This window comes from Magallana gigas, chromosome 10 (genome assembly GCF_963853765.1).
Source record: "Magallana gigas chromosome 10, xbMagGiga1.1, whole genome shotgun sequence".
In the NCBI taxonomy this organism is placed as follows: Eukaryota; Metazoa; Mollusca; class Bivalvia; order Ostreida; family Ostreidae; genus Magallana; species Magallana gigas.
In genome coordinates this window covers 30,218,115-30,234,951 of record NC_088862.1, presented here as the reverse complement: position 1 = coordinate 30,234,951, position 16,837 = coordinate 30,218,115, and the positions used below count along the sequence as shown (strand labels likewise).

Sequence of the window (16,837 nt, the reverse complement as noted above, 5' to 3'; positions counted from 1 at the left end):
TTTTGGCTCGGTATCGAGACATTCTGTTAAATTTTTAACCAGTTAACACTTCTACACTCAACATGGACTTCCATGCTTTTCTTGCTTTACTGGCAGCATTTGGGCCTTTCGTTGTCGGGTCACCATGGAATTTAAGAGGTTTAAGAAGGTTTCAAAGGAATAGAAGTAATGATCAGTGCAAAGCTCACAAGGTGAGAAGCATTGCGAAAATGGGGAACCATGAAATATTAATGTTAGTCAGTCATATTCAAGTATATTAGCCTTTTGGGAATATTCAAAGATTACAATCAATTTTTATTTAAATTTGAATATCATTAACTACGACGTTTTATGTTGCCTTATTATATTATAGACACCATAGATTGTAAAAACAAATATTACAAATAAGGGAAAAGTTTACAATAATAGTTTTCCAACTCAAATGCATAAAATATTAAGATCATTAAAAGTTCTCGCGATCTGCATTGACTATACCAAAAATAAAACCAATGGCATTTAGAAGTTCCTCGTAATTTCAGATCGTGACATCCGGGTATCCTAGGATAAGAGGACCCAGGACACTAGATGACCGGATAGTGATTGTGGGTGCGGGGATTGGTGGTGTCCATATGGCTTCATTCTTTATTTCCTTCATGTAATTGTATCTTTATATCAATTATTTTTAGATTTAAAAATTATTTGATAGCCTGATTTCTTAAGAGTTGTCTCAAAAGTCATAAGATTTTGTTATGGGGCCATATGGGAAGTTGTAAAAAAAAAGTGTTAAATTTGTTTTCTCCTTAATTGTTTTTGTTGTAATTCTGTCCTAGAGATTTTTCTCTCTAATAAATTTTGTATAGTTTTAGAAATGTTGGATGCATACCAAATTTAAAAAAATCAGACATATAAAATCAATTTCTTAAAGCCAACAGCTTACACATATCAAAACCAGTATTCGATATTTGAAGATTACGACAGGTAACTGCTATGAATAATAAATAATTGTTCAATCAGTAATCTAAAAAAAATGAAAAAAATACTTGCTGACCCTAACAAATGCAGAGCGTCCCACCTTTGCATCAAAACTAAAGTTTAAACCACTCCTAAAATCACTATTACAGAAAAACACAGGGCTTTGTTAAATAACCCTCCTATTGCATGCATGCACTGGCGCACACCAACATGCATCTCGTACCTATTTGCAGGAGTGACCGAAAAAAACGTAATTCAAAATGACAGAAACAATTACCGGGTTATAAATGTCTTCCGTAGCTTTGTGATTGATATAAGTAGACGTAACAAATCTGTGTTTCAAATTTGAATTTTCAAATTAAAATTTATCATCGCGTACAAATTATTGCTTTATGCTAAATAACTTTTTTTTTCTTATAAAATGAAATGCCAAGTCTTTGTCATATTTACATATACGGTTACAGTTATTGTTACAACAACAACAAAAACAACAAAAAATCACTCCCAGCTGGTCGAAGACTTTGTTTTTGGTATAAGTCGGTTCCATCCTTAACGTTATATTATATAAATAGTGCCTGTTTGGGAGGGTAACAGTTGAAATTGACACCCCGAGAAAACCATTGTCAACCGACGCGAAGCGGAGGTTGACAATGGTTTTCGAGGGGTGTCAATTTCAACTGTTATCCTCCCAAACAGGCACTATTTATTTTGTTATACTGAATGTCTTTTTTTAAATTTTTAAGAAAATTTTACTGCTTTTATATAGGAATAACGTGAATTCTACAGCGAACCGTACGCGCATAATTTTCGCGCATGTAACATTTTTTAATGTTACCCGTTGCCAAGTGCGTTGCTAACGCTGAGGGTAATAGTAAATATTATTAACTGCGTCTTAACCAATCAGATTTCAGTATTTAACATGAAAGTATAACAATTGTAATTATCATGGACAATGTACATATCAATAATATATCATTGTCTGAATTTGAATCTCAGCGTTTTATGAACATAGCCTGTTGCCAAATGTGTTAGAAATTAGATGCATAACTGTGTCAAAACATCGCAAGCATTTATAAATAAAGGATCCAATGTGTCATCTTGGAGAAAGAAGAGAACGTAAAAAAAGACAGTCTATCATTTCCTTACCCTATTTAAGACAGACCCCAATTTGTTACGAAGGACTTTGTTCTAGGTTAATCAATTAAAGTGAAACAGATCATTTTATGCATCGCGAGCTGCTTTGTTCCTCTTACATGTACATACCTAAACAAACATCAAATAAAAACCTTTTGATTACTAAGAAATCTTGTTTGCTCGAGGACTAAGAAAAATACTCCTATTTGAATAATTCAACAATTGCTTGTTTTTCATTTATTAATCACTTCCGTTTCCGGCGATCAGTGCCTCCTTGACTCCTTTTTGCATTTACTGTTTGGTACGTTAATTTTATAATAGATTTATCAGTTTCAACATTGTTAATTACTAGGTGCTTTTCCGTATACAATAACTGCATAAATGGAATGTAGTGTACTAATCAAAAATATGGCAAGTGTTCCGTAAAAAAAATATCAATTCACATACGCGTCCAATCGAACATGCATGTATAGCGTGACAGTGTGTAGTGTTCAAGGACATAACAACAAATATAGTGGTGCATTTATCGCTGTTTCTTGTTTTTTTGTTTTTTATTTTATTTTTGATAGTGATGTGCAAATTCAAAACTTATTCTAAATGCATGCAGTTAAGAAATGACACGTGCCCATCAAATGACAAATTACAAACTGTGAACTAACTGTATTTATCCAACTGTGTTAAAAGCTATTTGTTTATATGTTTATGGTTTAAAGAAATATAAACTTAGAGCCATATTTTTACTTACACAAGATGTTATTTCAGATATGAGAAACAATGACCGGTTTTATGCAACATTTGCATGCAAAAAAGTGGAAAATCAAAAAGGGTCAATATCTGATTCAACTGAATCTTTGTTGAAAAATTAATTTACAGTTGATCATTGATGACATTCGACCAGCTGCAATATGCAATTTTTGGGGTTGAATTAATCAATTCTCCTATGCAATCCTTCTGGCAAAACGGAATTGCATTGATTTCAAGGAAATTTAATAATTATGAATACATTAAAAATGTTTAGCATGCGAGAAATTTAGATATTTTTTGTATTCGTATGTATTTTTACGTCAGTATTCAATAAGCCTGGTTTGTTGTCGTTGATTACCAATCGTCATTTCTACAGCGGTAGCGTTTCAACGGCAGACTATCCAATAAAAAGATAGAATCATAAGCTAGACTTTATTATTATCATTTGTTTGTTTAAGATATTTGGATACATATTCTAACGTTAGCTTCCTTACTGTGTCTTTAATTTACATATGTGAAAGATAAAAACCTTATTTTTTTAATTGTTTGTGCATTGTTGCAGGATCGTGGCTACAGGAATGTTGTTATATTAGAACAACGACCAGAGATCGGCGGAAAGGCTTACTCTCGATTCTACAGAGGAGTCTGGAACGAGTTTGGAACCGTGTTTTTTACGAACATTTATGACCAAACAGCGAAACTAATTGAGAAATACACTCCAGATTTTAGAATCAAATCCAAAAGTACTTCTTCTGTCATGCAGAACGACAATGGTATGGATGTTTCAGAAATTTTTTAAAACAATGATACTGTAGCATTACAAGATACAAGATATATATTCAAGTATTTTTTCATGATCTGAAATTAGGGGTGTGAAATTGATAGCCAAAGTTAGCAATAAGAGTTACCTCTTTATAATATGATAGTTTACGATATTTCATTTGTGCTTCTTCTTGATAACGGTTGACTTGACTTTTTGTGCCTTATTCATGTACATCCTAAGTCAATTAGCCGACATACATTTACCACACGTGGATGCGTCCAAATAAATTTGTTTTCGATCTTTTTTAACATAATCATCATTATATTTTATCTTTTTAAAAGAGGAAACATCGTGGCGAGAATTTCTAATCCAAAATACCGGAGAAACCAACCCCCAGGTCGCTCTTCGTAGAATTGTTGCTCAGTTAATCAGATATGAACAAATCCATCGCTGTTTGTTCGGAAATTACTCCAGTGAACTTATGCCTCGCCCGACACCCGACGTTATGTACGAAATTCAAGGGACAGTTTTGGAGTTCTTACAGAGAAATGATTTATTGCTTTTGGCTCCATATTTCCGAATTTTTCTTACAACCAATGGCTACGGCTATGTCAATGAAACTGCAGCTATATATGGACTGCTGTGGGTTCCCCCAGTCGTCATTAGAGGGACGTTTACACCGACAAACCGATTCTGGATTCTGGAGGGTGGATTTCAGGTGCTTGTAAATGAAATTGCAAAGCAAAGGAATTTAGATATTCGTCTTGGAGTGGACGTCGTTCAAATTCAGAGAAGGAATGGCCCATTGGGTGTATTTGTATCTTATAAGTCAAAGGGAAGTTCAGCTGTTCTTACTGATCGTTTTGACTTTCTCATACTTTCTCCAGCAATGAACTCACTGTTTGATATCGTTGATTTCCACCCACAAGAGAAGAATATTTTCAAGAATCTGATGAATGCTAATTTCGTCACTTCCGTGGTGGAATCTGACATAGGTAGACGTCCCCGTGATCCTCAAGTGTATTTTAATCACGACCTAGACCAGCTTTCGTATTCTATGTATTTATCAATTACGTTTTACCACCTTAAAAATAACATCACTGGCGATGATTTTCGTTTTGGAATTCGAGAAAATGGCCCCGATGGTAGGCCCCAAGAAACGACCATGTACTATCAGTACGGTCTTGAAAACCCCTGGGCAATAGACATAGATTCAATGATTCAATCAAAACTTGGAGCATTTCTTAAAAGATTCGATAAAACTAATCCACGAGTTCTCGAACAGATAAAATGGGGATACTATTTCCCAAGGTTTCCGCCCCCAGCGGCAGATAGAGGATATCTATGGGATATTTTAGACATGCAAGGCCAATTCAATACCTGGTATATTGGCTCGTCCGTCTGCTTTGAAAGCTTTGAAAGTGTGGTCGAATACAACAACTTGTTGATGAAACTTCAACATTAAAATGAAATTTTGTTGAAAACACGAGATAACAAAATATTTTAATTTTCCGTGTTGGAAAAAAATCGTTTTGTTATCGAAAATTGCTGTAATAATAGTAGTCGAATGTTACACTAGTTTTTCAACTGATTCAAATTTACATATACATGTAGAAAATACATTTGTGAAAATTACATATATAAAATGGCATGGTTTTTGAAATGAAAACTGGCATTATAGACGGTAAGTTAAGCAGTAGAGTTTTAAATGTGACTTTTAAATTTTCGTAATCTTAAGTTTTGTCAAGGGTATTTTTTTTTAAATATTCCATATCGTTTACCATTTTGCATTGTTGTGGCATGTATTGTGTTTTCAATTAAATTGTAAATATAAGAAACTAAATAAACGGCGTATTTGTTTCTTTTGATGACCTTTCAACAAATTGACAGTTCTGCCTTCAATAGCCAAATATTTGAGAAATCGTCTTCAAACATTCACATACTACTTCTTTTCAAATATGATAAAGTCAAATGACATTTTCTTTTCAATTATCAAAGTGTAGAATTTAAAATAAAGGTGTTAGTCAATATCACTTATTTTTAAACACAAATCCCAGACGCCAGGGAAATGAATACAATAGTCACTGCTTCACATGCAATTTCTATTTAATATAAAAGTTATTAATCAAATTTTCACTAACTATGTATATTTATTGCACGTACTAAACTGAAAAACACTCATCTCATGTTAAACGTACAAGTAAAATAATCTATAACATACTATGTCCAGGTGACAACTAACGTGCGAGAACCACAATTTTGACTAAGAGGATCCCCACCCTCCCGAATTTTGGCTGGGTTGGAAGACAGATGCTCTAAATGTAAAACAGTTTACACGTGTCCGGTTGTCGTGCATTGCAAGGATTTTACAGCTTTACTGGCGACCTTTGAATCTTTTGTTTTCGGGTATCCATGGGAATATAATTGAGAAACTTTATAAAGATTAGGTAGGATATTAGGCAATGAACAATGCGATGATCACAAGATGATAGGTAAGGTTCTGAAAATGGGAAACCTTGAAATATAGATGGAGTTGTATCTTATCAAATTATAATTACTTCTGAGATTCTTAAATTTCACAGAATGCTTTATAAACCAACCCTTGCAGATGTAAACATTGTAGACATTGTTAAAAAATCTGCGGGTCCTGAATGTAGATCAGTAACAACATATATACGATTGTATCTCGTATGTATAACGATTTATCCTATTGTGATATTGTAATGAAACAAAATGAATGCTCATGATGATGAGGACTGTATGGCCGCGGTCATATTTAGACAATATAATAATATCCTTATGAAAAAGTGCTCTGAATAAAAAAGGAACACATTCAAATTTTAAAATCATAGTTTATGTAATTTTTCTTTATTATATGTGAAATTCAGAGCTTATATATACAATGTAGCTAAACAAATGGTTTTAGAAATTTGAGATAAATTTGAGGGTTACTTTTGCTGACCACCTACATGTAGGTAACCTCCTTTATGATAAATGTTATTGTATTTCTTTTAAAGAATAAAGTGTGTCAGAATATTGAAATGAAATATACCTCTTTGAATTTGTATTAAATCTACAAAAAAAATAATTAAAAATAACACGTAGCTGATCCTCGTAAATTCGGAATAGGACATCCGGATACCACAGAAGCAGGATAGGATTGTAATTATGGGCATGGGGATAGGCGGTGCTAACATGGCTTCAGTACTCAATGTTTGGATTGACGTCGTAACCATTTTCAGACTATAAACACCTCCTTAAGAGGAAGATCTTTCCATAAAGAGATAGGACAAATGCAAAATTTTATATTAAAAAAAAATAGGATTTTGAAATTAAATAAATTAGTAGTTTAAAGCTTATAAAACCATTTCAAAAAAAATAAGGCAGAATAGATGGTTAGAGTGTTGAACAAGCAACTTAACGAACAGGATACAAGCACTATACGTTAGCATACATACAGGACAGGGAAGGATTAACAATGTTTATTATAAACGAATTGTTAGGTTAAACGATCTACACGATTAACCTGATAATCCCAGAATTTGATAAACAAAACATGCAAAACAAGATGTAAACATAATGTAGTTTTTGTTTACGAATTTAGTATAATCAAAAACAGCTGTGTCATTCAAAATCATAAGAGTTAAAATGCTTAATTATTTGTATTAGGAAACACTGTTTTCATTTTCTAATGTTCACACATAACTGTGTCTTTGTCTGTGATGACACTGCACATCGACTAATTTATCTTATAAATGACTTTTTAAATATATATAAATTGAAATTAAAATCGTACAGTTGCTGTAAATTATATGAATACAAGTAATAAGGAATCATTATTTGATTATTTTTAGGTGATTAAATATAAGCGTGCGTGTTTAAATCAGTTATAAAGCCTTTCGGGCTTTATTGCCTTTGATCAACCCGATGCTCAAAGACTTTTAAAAAAATCCAGCTGGTCAGGTGCCACGACAAACCACACTAAAAAAAGTGGACACAAATACAACGCTTGTTATAAATGAATATTAAATCATCCTGAGTATAACATTTTTTTATGAAAAAATATCTTTTAAAAATAATCTAATCAAATCAGATGCATACAAGTTACGACGCAAGACATTTTCCGAGTTCTACTAAATTTGTCGGACATGCATGTACATGTAAATGTTTTACATTGGTCTTTCTATGTACAAATAAATATTTCATTTCCATAACTAAGAGAGATAATTAGTTTCTTTCTTATATTTGGTCCTATTAAATTAAACACATGAAACTTAACCATGTAAAGAAACAGGGCGGTATGGAACTCTTGCAACACAGCACGCCAATAGAGGTTTCAGACCGCAACATGTGGAAGGCAGTTGTCCATGCCTTATGTGCCTCCTGGCACGGAAATAATTAAGGGTTAATGTTAAGGTAACTTAACCTTCTTAAACGTATAATCGTTTTGATAAAATCCCTGTTAGATCTGGACAAAAAAAAAAAAAAAAAAAAAAATAATACGATTAATACGAAAGAATAAACGGGAAATAGATTGAATGCAAAACCTGATATGATTAATGCGCGATAGGATAGGATTGATGCACGATAGAATAGAATTAACTTACGGTTCAATCAGATCTATAAACGGTAGGAAGAGATTTGTAAATAATAGATGTCGCAGGTCACTGTACATATTTGATGTAGAGATATTATGACAAGAAACAATATCCCTTAGAACAAACAGCTTTCAGTATTTTTTTTAATGTAGTTTACAATATGTATCATCGCATGTATTGTCTAAATATTTAATCAAGAACCTAATTGAAAATAAAAAAGCTCGATGGCTCTAACGAATCCAAAAGTATTGCACCTTTGCATCAAATGACCATCTGGTTTATTTAAAGAATCCGGATAAATTCAGCTGTAGTTTTGGTGCGAGCTACTAAGTTTGAAAATTTTAATTTGATCTTTTTTTTCTTCAAATTTTGCTTGGTAAAATATCTTAATAATGTCATGGTTTATCATTTGCAACGTGTATATTTAATTATTGTTTTATACTTAATAACCTTAAGGTGATACATATAAAATGAAATACTAAGTCTAGACTTATTGACATGAACTATCACAGTTATTGTTCCAATTATGTACCAGATTCCCACCACGTGGGGTTAGACTTTTTTGCCACAAATCTATTTCAAATAGTTAAGTACTCGAATCTTACCGAATAACCACTTGCATTTAAAAATGACCAAAATATAAAAAAAAACATGGAAATTAACTAATGGTTTATAGATATATAAATATAGATATGCTTACAACAAATTTAAGAATTGTTAATCCCAAAAAACATTTTGTTTACGGCATAAGTCGATTCCATCCTTAACGTCATATTAATGAAAATAAAAATAAAGAAAAACAAAAACAACTGTATATCATTTCCTCATCTATGTAAAAAACATATTAGTTTGTAATAAAAGACTTTCTTCGAAAATTAATATGTAGATTTAATTTCCGGACTCCACTTACTACGACTATCAATCAATAAAGTGGAACCTATCATGTCAATTGTCGCGTCCTCAAAAGCAAAAGTCCAAAGGGAAATTTCAAAACAGTAGCAGAGGAAAGACGGACCTTATAAAAAAAACAGAAGTAGGATCAAGCGCCATGGAGGAGTGAGCATCATCTGCTGACCGGTCACACCCACCGTGTGTTTTTTGTCGCTATCGGAAAAAAACGGAAAAGTCCGTACACAATAAGGTGATTACTTATGGTCTAACAATTAATATGACAAACGTCAGTCAGCATGGGATGAATATGAAACATTAAAGGACATAGAAAAGGAAATAAAACAAGATGTATGTTTAATTACCGAAAGTTAAAAAAAAATAAAACATCGCACTAAGGAAGAAAAAAATCAAATAAAAGCCAATTGGTTCTTTTTGGTAAAATGCAATTGTTCAAGTAAATTAAATAAAAAAAATAAAAATTAAATTTAAATAATGATTGAACCCGCTCCCCAGTTTTCGATATGTGTCACGCGACATAATTAAATCCAATAATCAGATTAAGTTTGAATTTAAATAATTCATGAAATGAATTTAGGAAAAAAAATAATTGTCTAAACTACCAAATCTTGCTAAGTTTAGAAATAATGTATCAGAGAAAATTAAAGCGTCCGTCTGCTTCGAAAGCTTTGAAGGTGTGATCTAATACATTACAACAATTTGTTGATAAAATTAATGCATTAAATTGAAATTTTGTTTGAAACAAACCAAGAGATACGGGTGTTACGTGCCGTATTCCCTTTATTTATTATGGTAACTACAGTTCACTGTTTTTATTTAATTCTTATAAGCCGAAAACTGTCCATTTTGTCGGACATTGTACAGCCTGAGGCGCGTCACATACCTTAAACATTTTCCTCTTCATTGGCAATTTGGGGCTTATAACTTATACATGGAACTTGTTGTCTCTTTATTGACAGTTTATGGCTTATAACTTACATAAAATATTTTCTCTCTTCATTGCTCATAAACAGTCTTTGTGATTGTACTGTTACATTTCGTTTACCCGCCTTTATCCACTTAATAAACAATAAACATTATGCCTAACACAGATCATTTTGCTTTTTGGTATATAATATAAACTGAATATTAAATAAAAGAGCACTTTTAGTCCACATCGCGCACGTTCAACTTTTAGTCCACGACCATTGATCATTTTTGAACAAACAACACAATATGATGCTCTGTTTCTGTAAAATTAAACTGTTAATATATGAGTGTATGAATGTCCGTCAAAAACGTTTTTATTTTAAGACTTTCGTACAATAGGTCGACGTTAATCGAGCTCTGTATATAAAACTCAGTACCGAAAATTATTCACTGCAAACCACATTATCTTCGGTAAATCACTATAAAAAATCGTCGCCAAAATAATTTGGTTAACAGTAGTAAAAGTTGTCCAACACAATAAGTTGATTTCTAAATTTTATTGTGTTTCAATGAATTTGAAATTTTAATCTTGCTGAACTGTGATTTTTTTTTTCAATAATTCCAGAATCGCTTTAAGCTTTGAAACCACACTTCTGTTAATGTTGATATATGACTGGATGGTTCTTGTTCTAAAAATAGATCCCATGCAAACTCAGATAAAAACAGGATATCCAGTTTTTTAAGCAAAAGTACAATATAAATGTGCAAGTTTAAACAATGTTCTCAACAAATGATTGTAGAGAGTACACCAATAAGTTATCTATATAATTTTTCACAATTTTTAATCTTTAGAATAAGTATTCAGCTGCACAGATATACAGCTGTTTTAAGTGATAAAAATAATTCTCCTGTTCTGGTATGGGTAATTTGCAGATAAAACAACACTTGAACCTCATATTTGTTGCTTTTGTGTCTTTTGATAAAAGTTTTGACAGTTTTGATAGGAGCAAAACGGTTCACGATATGTTTATATCGTGGTTTTCATATGCATAAGATTGCTGCTCATCTCCTTTAAATTCAAACATTCACACACATTTTCAGTGCGGTATAATAAACAAATGACAAGTGCACTTGTGGGCCCCGGTCAAAAGTGAAATAAAAATTAAAGATTCAAATTAAGCATAATTTTTTATCTCACATCATCTATTGATATTTAAACCATAAGTATCAACAAGTTTTAGCGCTGAATTTAGTGTATATAAATAGCACGAAGTTTTACAAGTTAAACATAGTAGGGGTCAGCCGAAATTCGTGCTTTTATTTAGTCGAAAAGTTTTAATCGAAAACAGACATTCAATTCAAAGCCTTTTTTTAGTCAGCCTAATCGAGTAAAATTTGTGGACAAGATAAAATACGCATTGTACATTTAGAAAACTCCTGTGAAAATCAGAAGTTTGTACAGTATTAGGCTAGTACCTTAAACATGAAAATTTTCAAAATTTCAAGGTTTTTATTTAGCAAGTGACAGCTATTACCTGCGTGCCTTTTTTTGAACCCAGGTATGTTAAAAATTGTTTCAAACAGTCACGTGGGTTCGATCAAGGTAGTTTTGTGAAATGTGCTCACTGAAAAACACTTGCACTTTTTAAATCGCTTTCCATAAACTGTTTGTTTGATCACTATGGTCATATGTAACTTCAAAGCTTTATTTCTTTTTAGCTTTCAGACGTAAAATAATGCCTAACGTACAATTCAGCAAACGCGCCAATCGATCCACTGATTCAAATGTCCCCTCCCTCTGATAAATCAGAAGTATCCATCAGTGTTTAAATATAACGGGGAAAATGCAAGTTGTTGATATTTACTACATAAAAACGGCACTGAAAAAGGGCACATTCTCTATATCTTAATAGCACATGTTCTTTATTCGTTTCTATTTTAACCTTTTCAAGTTAAGATATATATATCTATTCAAGAGAGTCAGCTTTGTAATGACAACATTTTAAAATATTTAAAAAAAACACTAATTTTTAAAATACTGTAAAAGTGGTTATTTACGCTATTGGTTAAGTACTGGAACTGTTCCAGTTATCAGGTAAGACCAGTTATCGGCTAAACTGAGAGTTCGGGTTTATAGCACACGACAATCAAAGAATTTTTAATCCAGTCGTCTCTTTCGAATAAAGAAAAGTTCGTTTGCTTGAAAACTTTTTTTTGAATAAGTTTTATGCATAATCACTGTTTACCACTGATTTACATCTTTGCTCTTTCAGCAGTAATAAGTTAAAAATAGAAAAATACCCCTTTTTGATACGTTATTACATGTATATCCCTTCTTTGATTTGACAAATAATATCAATACATGTAATATATATAAACAAAAGGAATTCTTTAATTTCCGAGAGATTCATAGAGCAATTGAACGCCTGATTGCACAATTATGTATTGAATAGTCTACAATTTTGTGTATTATCGTATAATATTAAACAAATAATTTTATGAATTTGTTTATAATGTATCATAACCCCGATGACTTTAGTCTGACCCCACAAGGGGCATACATCAAATTACATTAAGCAGAGTATAAAATCAACATGTACAAGGATTTTACTACGTTATAATCACGAAACCGATAACCGGTACAGTAAATCGTAAAAAAATAGCAAATTCGAGGCGTGCTAAAAAACACAAAACAAGATATTTTGGGTTATAAATAGTTATATTATCTAACAGATTGATAAAATAAAGGAGATCACCATTTAAAGTATGTCAAGTTTTATCAAACAATATCAAGAAAAAGGAAATACGAAAAGTAAACTTTAAATTTTAGCCGAGAACTGGTACAGTGCCAGTATGCGCTTTCTATTGTAAAAAAATACGATTGGGTATTAAATACACGGGTACAAAATTTACCACTCTATATTGTTTAATATTTCATCATACGCGCGGGTTTTTTTTTCGCGGTTTTCAGCGTACCGCGTAACTAATGTAAATTTCCCCCACGCATACATACCTACTTTTACGGTATCTAGTTTCAAAGAAACTATCAAAGAAAATTATCTATAGATTGAGCGTAACTTAAATGCAATGTTACATGCAGTGGATACATGTAATTCAACCTGTATCGATGTCATTTCGTTAAAACAATTTATCACACAAATTTACAATCTATCTCTCTCTCTCTCTCTCTCTCTCTCTCTCTCTCTCTTTTTCTCGTAACACGAAAATTACTAAAAGATGGGATACGCTATAATGTTGGTAACCACTTGACATTTCTTCAGTTATATCAAACTCAAGTATTTCAGGAAAAAGCCCCATTTAGGATACAGAACTTAAGAAAACGTATTGACAAATGCAGCTGTTCTCGACTGGCGTCTTGCATTATAAACAACTTTGCTAGCGCTGTTTATTAGAATTCAAGATTGCTTTCAAGAGGAATACAGTGAGTATAAACATTATTTAATAAAATCATATGATGATACATGTAATGAAATAAATCATCAATCATTTTGTCCAAAACTTTTTTGGACAACTTGATGAATCTAATAACGACACTTATTTTTATTTTCAGAGGCTTTCACTTCAGTGTCCTGGTATTTTTATATGACGTGGGAATGTTCCAACGGTCAAAACCACAGGAAATGTAGGAAATGTTCATTTTTGTTTAAACCCAATAAGATGTAACTAATACACAAAAAGATAACCCGTCACAGACATTCGTTTCCGTAAAATGGCTGTCAAGTTTATTTCTGAGTTAGCGTATCATGTGATGTGTCACAAGATAGGGACCGATCAAGAAGTAAGCTATAGAAGAGACATGTTGGATATTAGAGAGTTCCTGAATAATCAATTGCAAACAAGTAATCAGTGCAAAATTATGAGAAGTGGTAGCCACAGAGAAGGATTCCGATTACCCGAATCAGACATAGATGTAATGTTTATAGTACCTAAGCACTGTGTAATCTGGAATATGTCCCAGTCCGGGTTGTATAACAAAAACAGACAAATTCTGATCCTGTGTAACACTTCTGAGAGTCCACCAGGGTTCACATTACTTCATTTAACAAATGGAAACGCTCACGAACATGTTGCATCAGCATGTGTACCCATAAATGGAGTGCTGTTTATATCAAGCACTAAATTCAGAGAACTCAAACGTTCCGTTGTAATACCTAATTCCACAATGCATGGACCGTGTAGTAGCACATGTGACGGAGGAACGATGTACGACTTTGCCCATTGTTTTGTCAGTGACTTTTGGCCCGCCGCTGCTTCCTCATGGATAGACAGATGTCACTCATGGCCCCCACATCATGTTACTGACGACATTGTCCGAAGTGGGTGTCACTTTGTTCCGATAGGACACAAACTGGGAAACCATCCAGACAACGAATGGCGAATATCTTTCTCCCAAGCAGAAAACAAACTTGTCTACTCAATGAACCATACGCAATTTTTAACTTATGGTCTGCTTAAATTGTTCCTGAATGAAGTGATAAATGCTGGATTAAGTGATGAGGAAAAACTGTTATGTTCGTATCACATGAAGACAGCCATTTTTTGGGCCATTCAACAAAACATGCTATCTCAGTGGTGTCCAGAAAATATCCTGGCCGGTTTTTGGGTCTGCTTTAAACTTGTTCTCAAATGGGTTTTTTTGGGCGTTTGCCCTAATTTTTTTATTCCACAAAATAACTTATTCTTAAGTCGTATTTATGGCGAAGCGCAAGATAATTTATTTAGAAGACTCTATGAATTGTATGAGAAAGGTTTATCATTGGTACTACACATTTCGACTACCAGACAGTTTATTCTTCAAGGCCTAATTTATCGAGGGCATATAGATTATGAAGGTTGTACTTTGAGCTCAGAGATAGAGTTTGATACTAGATTTAATAGAGAAATGGAAAGTAGTGGTCCTTTAAAAACAAGCAACCTACAGGACTGTGCAAAAGCCCTCCTAATAATAGAACACTTGATTTGTTCATCTTTGACAAGTAATCAGATTGTATCATTACAGAGGCTTACAGCATCAATCCTACGAAGTACAGCTTTTATACTACACGACAAATACACTAAACCAAATACAAACAAAAACACATATACCAGAGACAAAAAAGCTCTCCACTTGCTTAAATTATCAGCAATGTTTGGATATTTGTCGGATATGCTGTACATTGCAATGTTTTATTACAAAACATTCAGATACAAGGAAGCTTTATATATTATAGAGATATCAAAAGTGAAGATGTCAAAACCATGTGTCATGTTCAAAGGAAATACACAAAGTTCGGCGTATATTGAAGCTGTTGGGGGAGAGTCCTGGTCTACAAAAATGAGACAGGCAATAGCAAACAACATTTGCCTGAACGATAGCATTTGTTATATCACGGAATTGCTACTAGAACAGGAATCTTGTAAAATGAGCGACATGTTATGGATTCGGATTTCACCGTTTACTGTGTCAAATATGCTAGAGTTTTTAACTTGTAGACATAATGACACATTGAGAGCACAATTGGCTCTAGGTAATCTTAAAGCCCTTGTCCAACATGATCAAAGTGATATTTCTTGGAATATCCTGGGGATCTGTCAACAGATCCAGGGTGACATTCAGGCAGCTCTGTTTTCTTTTCGGCAATCTCTCAGAGAGAATTCATTATGTAAAATACAGCATGCAACCAGGCTGAGAATTCAAGACATAGACGACCTAGCAGTAGATTGACTGTCAGTTACGTTATTTGATTATGTAACCAAAAAAAAAAAAAGAACAATGTGTTTACCAATCTAAATAATAAACACTTCACATGCCAGTTTATGCTAGAATGTGTTTTGCGTTATCCAATGATTTGTCATTGCTGTAAAAATGAGATTCAATACTAAATAAGGAATAATTTATCTCTAATTCACTTTAAAAGGAATAATTATATAGATTTTATATATAAGCTCTTTACATGTTTTTGCTGTAATGCCATTCTTTACAATTTTCGTGAAGATTTATAACTAAATAAGGATAATTAAACACTCATTTATTTAAAAACAAAATATACATACAGGTTGGTTATGTGATAAATTCCAATAAATTTATTTGCTTTTTTTCCCTTTTCTTTTTGATTTTTTAGTGGGGAGCCTTGTAGTTTTAATCAAGTACCAAAACGTCTTTTTTTTTTTTACAATGTTTATTAGTTTAATATGTGATTGTATGTACGTGTTGATTTGATATATTGTAAAATTTAAAAAAAGAAAATAAAATTATAAAAGTACAAATCTTGCCGTTATTTATTTGAAAACAAAACCATACTAAAAAAGCGTATGCAGTCTTTTATAATAAAATATAGTTAATAAATGGTGTTTGTCAAGTTCGAAATGCTTAATACCTAAATTTTTAAAGTCTGGGTTGCCGGAAGGCTATACTATTAAAGCGTCGTGCAAAACGTAGGACGATTCTGTTTCGGTGAGCCTGATTCGAGTGCGGTCGCCATACCAACTCTATATTACTTTTGCACCTATAAAAATATCACATTGGCACAGATGTTAGCGCGAGGGGGTCATTGGGTTGGGAAGAAGCCGGAGTACCCGGAGAGAACCCACGTGTCCAAGCGGGCGACCGCCATACCCTATCACATACAACCACTGTCGATCACGGGGATCGAATACATGTAGGAAACCTCCATTAGAAATTATATTTATTTAATTTCTGTTTTTTTAAATAAAAAAAACCCAAAACACCAACACAAATTCAAGCAAATATTGCGTTTTTATATTGCTAAACTATAGAACAAACATAAAGATTTAAACCCTAAAAGGAATAATTCTATGATTTCTTTTT

The 16,837-nt window shown here is 32.7% G+C and overlaps 2 protein-coding genes across 2 annotated transcripts in view; both read left to right on the top strand.

Moving 5' to 3' along the window:
- Positions 1 to 5,458, top strand: part of LOC117680405 (uncharacterized) — a 29,199-nt gene extending 23,741 nt beyond the window's left edge. Inside the window, exons 3-4 of the mRNA XM_066074121.1 lie at positions 3,392 to 3,602; positions 3,934 to 5,458. Coding sequence (XP_065930193.1) covers positions 3,392 to 3,602; positions 3,934 to 5,057 — 1,335 coding nt within the window. The 3' untranslated portion in view covers positions 5,058 to 5,458. The remainder of the gene's footprint in view (positions 1 to 3,391; positions 3,603 to 3,933) is intronic.
- An 8,127-nt stretch (positions 5,459 to 13,585) lies between these two features.
- LOC136272364 (uncharacterized) lies at positions 13,586 to 15,950 on the top strand. Its single transcript, XM_066073841.1, has one exon. It carries the CDS (start codon positions 13,739 to 13,741, stop codon positions 15,731 to 15,733), a length of 1,995 nt encoding a protein of 664 aa, XP_065929913.1. The 5' UTR covers positions 13,586 to 13,738; the 3' UTR covers positions 15,734 to 15,950.
- The last annotated feature ends 887 nt before the right edge of the window (positions 15,951 to 16,837 follow it).